Source organism: Pygoscelis adeliae, unplaced genomic scaffold, assembly GCF_000699105.1.
Source record: "Pygoscelis adeliae isolate BGI_AS28 unplaced genomic scaffold, ASM69910v1 Scaffold39, whole genome shotgun sequence".
In the NCBI taxonomy this organism is placed as follows: domain Eukaryota; kingdom Metazoa; phylum Chordata; class Aves; order Sphenisciformes; family Spheniscidae; genus Pygoscelis; species Pygoscelis adeliae.
In genome coordinates, this window is record NW_008825534.1 from 503,856 (window position 1) to 514,461 (window position 10,606).

Consider the following 10,606-nt stretch of genomic DNA (forward strand, 5'->3'; position numbering starts at 1 on the left):
GTAATGAGCGAGCGGCTGTGTGGTGCTCGCTTGCCGACTGAGGTTAGACCACGACAGAAGCCAAGCTGAGATAGCTCATCTGCTGTGCATGACAACAGTTTGGTGTACTTGTGGAGTGCTGCAGCATGCAAGTATTTGCAGGCAATTGAACCCTGACAGATTTGCAAGTGCTCTTTTTCATGAGCTCAATGTGAGGTTAGTAAAAATGGCATGTTGATCACATGTGATTAATACTTAAATAAACATATTTTTCTACATATTCACTAGGGGGAGTCCAGAAGAAAAGCCTGCAGAGGAAGACTTGTTGCTTTCACTGTTTGTTTGTGGGTGGAGGGTGTGTTTTAAATAAAACTTGTTTTGTGCAGAGAGGATTCATTTTATATATCCAGTGACGTAAGTGAAGTCTCTATTACAAAGCCACAATGCATCTCAGTATTGCTACTGAGGGTGGCAGGGTTGGCTCGTAATTCCCCTCCTTGTTATGATACTTTGGATTAGGAAAACAGCTCTGTTCCTGGCTGCTTTCTGTGCAAGCAGTCATTGGAGGGGGAAATGTGTAAGCTGAGCTCCCTTGCTGAGGGCCCTATATGGTGTGGAAGTTGTTTCAACCTCCGCATTAAAAATAATTACGGCAAAAGTCAAATCCATCAACTGGGATGACCACCGATCCCTGTCTCTATCCAATGGCATAGCAGCACAGCACCCTGACAGGGGAGTGGGTGCAACTGATGGACCCTGGTGGCTCATTCCCTTTTCCACATAGGGACATAATGGCAAACTTCTTGCTGACCTCTCTCAGACCTTGACTTTGCCACCCTGCCAGGCTCCTAGCTCTGCAGGTCGTAAGGTGGGAGGCTGTGTAATGAGAAGTGAGGTAGCAGAAGGCTTACCTAAGACCTTGCTATAGTAGATATCCCATTCTCCCCAGTAGCTCTGGAAAACGTAGTCTTGCAGGTGGTAAGACACGATGTTTTTTATTCTCTCGCCGAATGACATGCAGTCAGTGAGCTCGGACAGGGCTGCGGGCGTGTAGGACGGTGGGGCTGGGATCTTGCCGCAGTGCCTCTCCACAGTAGAGGCCGGGGAGAAGCGCAGCGAGTAGATGAAGGGGATGGCCAGCTTGAGAGCCAGGAGGTCCCCGCAGAGGGTCACCGGGTCTGACAGCAGCAGGTCATAGCTAGACCCCTGCAGGTGGGCCATCAGCTCCCCGTTGGTTAGCACCGCGTCACACATTAGCTTGTTCATCTGGTGCCAGTTTTTGGACAGTTTTCCCAGCTCCTTGTAAAACTGCCAGAAGGTCAAGGTGGTTGGCCTGTTATTCAGCCACAGTGCCACTACATCCTCGATGAGCTTCTCAATGGTGTCTTTCTTGAAGGGCACATTATAGACCTCAAACTTCTCTGCAGCCTCAGCCCTGGGTTTAATGAAGAGGGAAGCGTTGGATACCAGGATGGTAACGTTGTGCCCACGGTGGATGAGCTCCTGTATAACAATCTTCACATTCAGCCAGTGGCTGCCTTCCGTTGGCCAGACCAACACATTCCCGCAGAAGACAGGCCCTAGAAGAGCGACCTGAAAAAGGAGCAACTGGAGGTATTTCTTAGAGCCGGTGGCTTTCGTGGCCATGGCAGGGTTAAGGGCTAGGTAGCTTGGGAGTTTTCCCTTCCAGCTGGGAGTGCTGCACCGCTGTGTTGTGTTTGATGGCTCTTTACTAGCACTCTTAGCAAAAGCAACAGTTTGCTGTTGCACAGGTGGGGCCTTTAAAACCCACGTTTGGTCTCAGGTCTGAAAAGACAGAAAAGGATGTTTGGTGATTCACTTTTCCCTTTCTGCCTTCTACCCTATTAGTTTCCCCCTGAGGGAGCTCCTTTCCCTGGTTAGCAGGGTGGCAGCAATCCCCGCGGCTGTCAAAGGTCTGCCTTCAAGCTACTCCCTTTGCACAAAAAGAAATTAATCCTTTATTTTTTTATACCTTTTGTCATTTTTTCTGAGGAATCCTTACCATGAAATAAAAGCAAATAACAGGGGGTCTCTTCTAGCTGTGTAATTACTGTATCAGTAAATGCTGGCAGATTTACTCTAAGTATTAGCAAATAAGTGGCATTGCTGCCAACACTGGAGAAATACTGAGATTTGCTGGAGAATGTATGACCTCATCTGATTTTAAATTGCCTGTTTTCAATCGCAACAGCCATGGTATCTATATACTGTAATGTTTCTATTACTTATGGCAGCAAACCTACCTGTACTTAAAGATACATTTCTCTTATTCTGAGAGTTTCCCATCTTTCTCCACCTTTCTTTCCAGAAGCAGCACAAGGGCTTTACTGAGCCGACAGGCAAGCAGCACTACAGGCGGTGCTTGCTTGACGATATTGCTAGACTTGGGGCAAAAGCCCTGGGCAACACAAGGTAGAGGAACACCTATGATGGGACTAGCAGTGGCAAATTATACCATAGGCATCCTTAAGCCTCCTCAACCCTTCTACAGCCATGTCCCTGCTGGTAAATAATATGAATTACTGGCAGTCATGCCCCAGCCCCTGAGGAGAGCTGCTGCCTCTCCAGGCTTCACCATTAATTCAAGTTGGTGCATCTTTACAGAGGAAGAAACGGCAAGTGAGCCAGTCCCCTGGATGCCAGCTCTGATACTCAAACAAATCACTTGCGTTGCTCCCATGAACTAGCGATGCCAGAGGCAGGCCAAGGAAGGAGAGGCCACAGGGTACATATAAGTGGCTGACTTGGAAGCGGCATCCTTTTTCAGGGTGAGATGTTAGAAGTGCTGATGTTTCCCGTGCTAAGAGAAGGCAGGAAATCCTTCATTTGGGTGATGATAATGCCAGTAATAACATGTGGTTTGTTCTGATATGTGACAGGTGGTTTCCGACTGCTCCCAGACAACTCCTAACGCAGGGAGCTCATTGCTACTGTCTGGGGCACATCACCACCAACCTGGTCATGTTGTGGGCTCAGTTCAGGTGTCTAAACATGAGTCTGGGGCCCTCCTGGCCCCTAAAGGTGCTTCTCAGAGCAAAAGCCACACCTTCTGGGGCGGCTCTCGCTTGGAATGTTGGTGCCTGAATGTAAGGTGCTATGTCCTGGAAGGTGCTCCACCAGGAGCCAAAATGACAACTAAAACCCATGCATATAATGATGCGCTCGATCCAACACAATTTGGGGAACAAATGCCATGCAGCAAAAAACTCTTACCTAGCAGAGTCTTCCAAGGTACGTAAGCATCGTGCTCTGAGTTGCAAGGTGCAATTTGCTACGCTGGTTTGCTTCTGTTTCTTGCTGCTCACCTCCTCTGTGCCTGGGGTCCTCTGGCAAGGTTGGGTATCGGGCAGAAGGAGCTTAAATAAGTTACCTTCTGACCTGGGCTTTTTGAAAGGAGGAAGTAATACAATATGGGATGATCACAACAAGGCATGTATTCTGGGATTATTCATTGCTTTGTTATGCTCCAGTAATTTAATAGTCGAGATGGTCTTCCCCATGCTAGGGTATATTATAATGTTATTACAGAGCCAGATTCTCAGAAGGACTTTGCATCCTGTAGCTCAGAAATATGGTGTCTGACTGCTAAAAAGATTTTTCACTCTCTTTAGGGTCCCAGCTGGCAAAACAAAGTTGTTTGTTAAGTAATAGACTTGTTTATAAACTGTCCACAGAAATAAAGAGAAAATCTGTGGTTTGTTTGCAGAGTTCTTCAAAAGTTGGTGTGTTACCTGTGCTGGGTGTGTGGCCCTTGATTCTGGAGATCTAGGCAAGTTTTTAATGACTTGAAAATATAGGAATCTAAAGATGCACCTCCATGGTTTTTAAATATTGTCCATAATATTCAACCGGACTTTCTCTAAACCCTCAGAATTCAGGGCAATTATGCCAGCATGTTTCAACAGTAATTTGGCCTTACAGCCAGCCAGGAGTTTCACTACAATCTCTCCATAGACCTTTGTATTCAGGATAATATCTGTTTTCAGGCTAATTTAGCTTGTTGGGGAAAGTCCTATAAGAAACTTAAAGCTTTTCCAGCAACTATTGAAAGGCCGTGTTCATGTGGGCTAGGGCAGATGGGAATTTGGGTTTCGTTTCTAACCCCTCAGTAACTAATTCCTCTGTAGCAAATGAGAACTATTGCTAGGGGAACCAGAGGGTTAAATTTGTCTTGTTTCCATGGCCAGCTTTTAAAGAAGATACTCAGATTACTCTTAATGCAGAGAAGATAAGCATTTTGAGAGGATTAAAGGACAAAATCCAGCAAATGAGAGCAAAGTGGGGCTGAAGAGAGTAGATGGTGTTAAGTGTCTGTGTTTCACACATCTAGCATTACTGAGTAGAAGTGCTGCAGACACTGATGCAACGTCCAGCCTTGTTAAATAATGACAGGCTTTTCGAGGCAAAGGTGAGTTACACAAAAGTTAGGCAATACAAACTAGTGTTTTCCACATACGGGTCTCTTCACCATTTTGCTGAATGGGGGTTACGGTGTACATGGCACCTTTATTTCTAGAAAACCTTGATGCCCGCCAGCACCTCAAAAATTCAGTGCCAGGGTAGAAAAGGGAAGCTTTTGCCCTGAGAAGTACCAAATGACTCTGTGGTTTTCCTTTCACTTATTGCAATAAAGCAGCTTCTGCACTGCAAGAGACTTGAAAGTCTTGACCATCTTTTTTTTTTTTTTTTTTGGAGGGGGGGGGGAAGTCTGGATGGGGAAAATATCAAGGTTGGCTCATCCCTGAGTACAGACAGAAGTGAGTGGATTGAGCAATTTTGCAGAGGCACATGTGCGAGTGCTCAGTAAAACACCTACTCCCATGTAATCCCCAGGGGTAATGGGGAAACTCCAGCAAAAGTTAATGTTTGTTTTTATTGATTCAGCTTAAGATGTTATGAACTCTCTTCACTGCTGTTGCAATGCTGCAGGGGCACCTTGGCATGTAAACATATAGACACTGGGGTGGCTTGCACTGGAGCCATTTCCACCCTGCAAAGCCAAAAAAAAAAAAAAAGAAATGAGAGAAGGTCCAGGCCAAGCCTTGTGTCCCTGCTAGGAATTGTGCATTTTTGGTGGAGAAGAGGTGCTGCACCCTGTCCTTGCCAGCTCTACAGTGAGGTGCAGCAGCGGAGACTTGCTGAAGCTGCCTGCAGATACGGCGCACCCCTGTCTTGCCAGCATCTGTCCGACCCCCAAGGGAAAGCTGAGTGCTATGGAGATGGGCAAATTGCAAATACTGAGGGTATAGACATGATGGGACTCATCTAGTGGCTCACCAGCCCAGAAAGGGGCAGTTGCTCTCTCCCTCCCACCTTCTCGTGTGTTTGCTACTCATGCTCCCATACCAAGCCTTTACTTGTGCCAGGTCAGCTTGCCAGTGATTTATTTTAGTGGATGAGTTTGCTGCTGGGCCAGGGAGGAGTTGGGCAAAGACCAGGCTGTCACGGAGCAGGGATCCTCCTGAATGGTTGGCCGGCAGCCATTGCATTGAGCCACATAGTAAGGTATTCACATGCTGTAATGCATTTGTGTGTTCACAGCTCTGCAGGGGAATGAAAACTAAATTGAAATCCCTGCTAAATTTTGACTGAATCCACCAATTGTACATAACCCTGCTGCTGTGCTGTAGCTTCTTGCTGGCTTTCTGGTCAAAAAAGGAAATTTGGAAGTAGAGCAAAGCTCATCTCTGGCCAGGGGAAATTTATCAGAAATAACTTTTTCTTACTCGGATGCAGCCTGCTCAAGGTCCTAAGCCACATCTGTGTCTTGCAGGAGCAAAGTTCTGCTGTTTGACACTGGAAGCTGCTAGCACGAGGTTTGTACCTAGGCCTCGGTACACAAGCAGTACACCTGCCACTTATTCCCCAGAGGTATATCCATGTGGGAAGTCTGCACCTCGGCCTCAGCACGCATCTTCAGAGACAGCCTCCTTGCCAGCACGGCCTGTGACCACGATTCCTCTTGTGTTTCAGCATGCAGGGAAGGCAGAGACTGCTTTTCCTCTGATATTGCAGGTTTGGAGCTGATCCATCGCGGCTCAGTCTGGGATGCAGAGGGGAGCACCTCATCTGCTGCTCATTGGAGTGTGGAGGAGTGTTTCTGCACGTCTGTCTGGGAGGCGAATAGAGGCACCCTCTCTGCTCCCAGGAAATCGGGTCTGAAGGTTTGGACTTGGGCTTCACCTCGTAACTGTGAGGGATGCCATTTTATCCCTGGGGGTATTTCACCAGAATAGGTTTGTGTTTCCTCCTCTGTTTGCACTGGAGGCACAGGTGGGATTTCAGCTGGGGCTGCTATATCCTGCAGCTGGGGTGTTTTGAGGCTGGAGGAGTGAGAGGGAGGAACATCCTCTGCTTTGGATGTCATCAGCTCGGATGTCTGGACCTCTGCATGCGATGTGGGAGCACCCTTGGCCACTCTTACTGTAAGCATCGAGGGCTTGCCCTGAGCTCCTGCCTCTAAGCCAGCAGGAAACCCCTTCTGTGGTCCACGGCTCCGCTCCCGGGCATCTGCGCGTGGCTGTGAGAAGGAAGGCTGCTCCCTCCCCACCGGGGCTTTCACCACCATGTATACACCTCGGCATTGACAAACAGCAGGAAGCGAGGCACTGCATTCATATCAAGGGGTTCAAATTCCTGGTTTTACAAGGGTGTTTATGAGGGAGCTGCGCTCATCCTGCCCTGATTTGCTAGATGGTGCTTTTAAGGGCAAAATTACTTCTGCAATCCCTCCTCTGGCCTCATAACCAAATACTTGTTTCTTTCCCAGGGTCTTAGCAGTTTGGGTCTACACAAAACTTCTGGGGCACAGCATTTTAGCCTCCCCTAGCTGGTTATGTTGCATCTCTTCAGCTGCTAACAAGCACCATATCTACAGCAGCTAGGGCAGGTGCTGTTAGGATTGCACTCTGAGCCCAGGGACAAAAGATATAAATACAAAAAAACCTGGTTCTCATTGAGAGTAGTGAATGAAAGCACTTCTTGAAGCATGTTTGATGCCCCTATATGTTTCACAAGAGTTGCTATCTGAATTATCAAGAGGAAAGAGGTGTCATTAGAGAGTCATCTAACAGACCAGAGATGCTTTGGGGAAACAAAACCCAAACCTGTGTGGTTCCACACAAATGAAAACATCTAAGGAGTAAAGCAGGGGTGATTGGAAGGCCTGGCTTTATATCCAAGCAGCAACAAACAGGCATGCAAGAGGTTCAGAGCCTGCTGCATCGTTCTGTAACAAATCACTACAACCAAGCGATACACAAACTGCATCATACAACACAGAGAAGCTCCCAGCATCTGAGAGAGAAACCAGAAACCATTTGCAATTCTTTTATTATGACTTAAAATAACATTTCTTCCAAGGAGGGATGACAGTTCTGTGTCTTCTCTTTTTCTCCTTGTTTCCTCCCCACACATCCAAGTAGGTGAGACCTATCTCTGCTGCGATGCCCACCACCCCTGCTTTTGTTGGGTTTGTGGTACCTAATGGTCAAACTCCAAGGATTTTGCTGAACAATGGGATTTAACTCAGTTTTGCTGCCTGTATTCCCAGACAGGTCCCACCTGACTGTCAGTCTCATCCCTGGAGCACAGCGGAGCTGTTTCACATCCGATAGCCCCTGTTGCAGCGCTGGGTTGTGCCTGGCTGCATCCCTGTCACCTTGCCTGTCCCCCAGGTCCCCGGTCATTTTTTTTTAACCTCTTGGCCTATTTCACCCACTCCTGAGAAAGAAATCGCATCTTCAGAGATGCTCCATGCCTACAAGCAATGAATATTTCCTCCAGGTTGCAGGCAAGTTGGTCTTGCACGTATACCAAACAGAAGAGAGGATGATGAACATGGGCAGGAGAGGACAGCATCCAAGGAACCGCGACTCAACAACCATCCAACTCACAGTTTCCTTTTCTTAAATGATTGCAACATAAAACCGGCTATTTTAAAAGCACCAGCTTTTAGCAATGCTGTTCCAGCCCCGTAGCTGCATCATGTGCCGTGGTGCTGCAGTGTGCCCTTCCGCTGTGGTTTTTCTGGCCGCGGTGGGGGGGGGCAGCAGCCAAGGGAACCCTTTCCTCTGACCCCCGGGGACCCGCCATACCTGACGGGCAATGTGGTTATGGGGAGACCGGCACAACGTAACAGCTTCCAGGTCCCTGGGAGCAGAACAGCACAAAAGCGACCGGCAAAATCGGCCTCCTTTGGCCTCCTGGGTGGAAGGATTGGTCCCAGGCTCCTCAGGCTACGTCCATCTCCCGGCCACCCCGGGGCTGGTTTTGTCCCCATCTCGCTCACCTCATCTCTTCCATGTGGCCCCAGCAGCGAGGGGGCGCATGGCCATTCACCATGCCCTGTCCTGTACCATCCCCCCCCAAAGTGTGACATCAGCAGGGGGGGTTCTGAGGTAGGAGGCGGTGTGTGCAGGACCCTCTGTGAGCCCTGGCCATGGTAGAGATGTGCATGTGGAAGCTGCCAAAAACTTTTATTCATCGCATGCTGGAAACGCCTCTGTACTACATACTGGCTTTTTTATTCCTCAAAAAAAGCCACACAGGCGTATGTCCCCTGTGTGGGGATGAGGGGGGATGAGGTTGCATGTCTTGGGCAGCAACGTGGAGCTGGGGCGATGCGAGGTGGGATGAGGCTCTGCAGTGCTTTGTGGCAATGTAGCAGCTTTCACACGGGTGCAAGTCCAGGAGGAAGATGCAGAAATAAAACTATTTTTGCAAAAGTCCCTCTGGCGTGGGAAGGCTGGTGAGACGCAGGCCTTGTGGTGCGGGGAGCAGGGGAGCTGGATTGGTGGGGGTGGGTTTGGGGGGCCATGCAATGGCACCGTCTCAGATCTGGGTGCGGAAGCGCAGGTCGGTGCCTGACATCTTCTGTGCGTAGTCCTGGTCAAAGCGCTCGCTCTGGGCCACAGTGAAGTGGTTCTTCCAGTCTCCAGCAGTGCCTGGGGTCGGGCAAGATGGGGCTCAGCAGGGGCCGGGGGGGCCGACGCTCCAGGAGCCCCCTGGGGCCACTCACCTTTGCGCATGAAGGGGGAGATGCCCTGGTCCATGAGGTGGGAGGGCACCGTGCTGTAGTTGGTGGTGGGGTTGTCCCGCATGGTCTCAAAGGAGGTGTGTTGGGTGATGGTGTCCAGCGCCGCCTCCGGCAGCTCCCGCCCCAGGAACCGGGCCACCTTGGCAATCTCCTGGCGGAGGTCCTGCGGGACACAGGCCGATGCTCACCCCTCCTGCCCCACCCCCAACCCCACACCACCATCTACCCCAGTCCCTCACCTCCTTCAAGTCCTCGTAGAAGAGGTAGAGGATGGGGTGATCCTTCCTCCGCTCCCAGTAGTCCTTGACGTGGTCATACCAGGAGCCATATGCCACTGTGTGGAGAGAGTGGCCGGGGGGGGGGGCCGGGGGGGGGCGGGGGGAGGGGTGTGGGGGGGCGACCCAGGGGTGCCCTGTCCCACCTCTGCCAGCCATGAACTCCTCCAGGAACTGGGCCCACGTCCCAGGATGCGGCTGGAACTTGTTCATCAGGTCAAAGTGGTAGAAGGAGGCGGCCCGTTGTGCCCCATGTAGATCATCTGCGCACAGCTTGGTGACATGTGGGAACTTGCAAGGTCCTGGAGGGGCAGGTCCCCCCCTTATCTCTGCTGGGTCCCTCCAGGTGTGTCCCCTCCAACCTGTTACCTTGAAGCGGTTTTCCCAGAAAGATTTGGGCAAGATGTGAGCTGGGATGTGGGTCTTGATGATGCAAGTGGACGCCATGGCCTCCAGCTGCTCCATGCCTGCAAAGGAGATTTCCCCCAGGAGCACTCCCACTGCTGGCAGGGTACGCCCCCCCCAAACTTAGAAGGAGACGGCCACATCCTTGGCGTTGCGCCCCACGTAGATCATCTGCAGAGGGGCCATGGGGTATGAGGGACAGCCCCAGGACCCCCAACAGGGGGGATGCTCCAGCCCCTAGGGCTCCCAACACCACTGAGGATGCTGGAGGGAGCAGCGGGGGTCCTGTCCTGGGGGAACAGGGGTGCTGCAGTGCCCCTTGGGGCAGAGACCAGGGTTGGGGGGTTACCTTGCAGCGGTTTTCCCAGAAGGATTTGGGCAGGATATGTGCGGGTAGGTGAGTCTTCAGCACACGGGGCGAGGGCATGGTGGCCAGCAGGTCCGTCCCTGGGGGACCCCAAAGCATGTCCCCATTGGGCCCTCGGCAGAGTCCCCCTGGGCTCAGCCCTCAGTGGGGTGCCCACGGCCAAGCCCCCAGGCCCCACTACCTGCTGCCATCTCCCCGGGGGCAGACAACTCCAGCATGGGCACCCTCTTGTTGATAGTGTCCCGCTTGCACTTCTCAGGGTTGCCGCCTTGCAGGATCATGTCCACGATCTCGCTGACCCAGGTGGTGCCTGTGGAAAGCAATGCACCAGGGGGGCAGCCAGGGCGGTATTGGGGGGCTCAGCACCGACAACCCACCCAGACCTCAACCAGGCACTGTGGGGGCAAAGGGAAATCCCGCGCGGCTCTGTCCCAACAGCCCCGAATGTGCTGCGTCCCCCCAGGCAATGGGTCCCAGCCATACAACACGCTTGCCCCCCCGGCACCACCAGGTCTGGGGGGA

General features: G+C 51.2%; 2 protein-coding genes across 2 annotated transcripts in view; both read right to left on the bottom strand.

Moving 5' to 3' along the window:
• The window catches only part of LOC103923450 (UDP-glucuronosyltransferase 2A2-like), a 14,962-nt gene extending 13,336 nt beyond the window's left edge, over nt 1–1,626 (bottom strand). The window contains 1 exon segment of the mRNA XM_009331801.1: nt 891–1,626. Coding sequence (XP_009330076.1) covers nt 891–1,626 — 736 coding nt within the window.
• Nucleotides 1,627–8,832: 7,206 nt separating this feature from the next.
• SULT1B1 (sulfotransferase family, cytosolic, 1B, member 1) overlaps nt 8,833–10,606 on the bottom strand; it is a 6,862-nt gene continuing 5,088 nt past the window's right edge. The window contains exons 2-8 of the mRNA XM_009331802.1: nt 10,266–10,394; nt 10,067–10,164; nt 9,851–9,888; nt 9,459–9,547; nt 9,277–9,371; nt 9,020–9,200; nt 8,833–8,945 (exon numbers count right to left, since the gene is read on the bottom strand). Of these exons, the coding sequence (XP_009330077.1) occupies nt 8,833–8,945; nt 9,020–9,200; nt 9,277–9,371; nt 9,459–9,547; nt 9,851–9,888; nt 10,067–10,164; nt 10,266–10,394 (743 nt within the window). The remainder of the gene's footprint in view (nt 8,946–9,019; nt 9,201–9,276; nt 9,372–9,458; nt 9,548–9,850; nt 9,889–10,066; nt 10,165–10,265; nt 10,395–10,606) is intronic.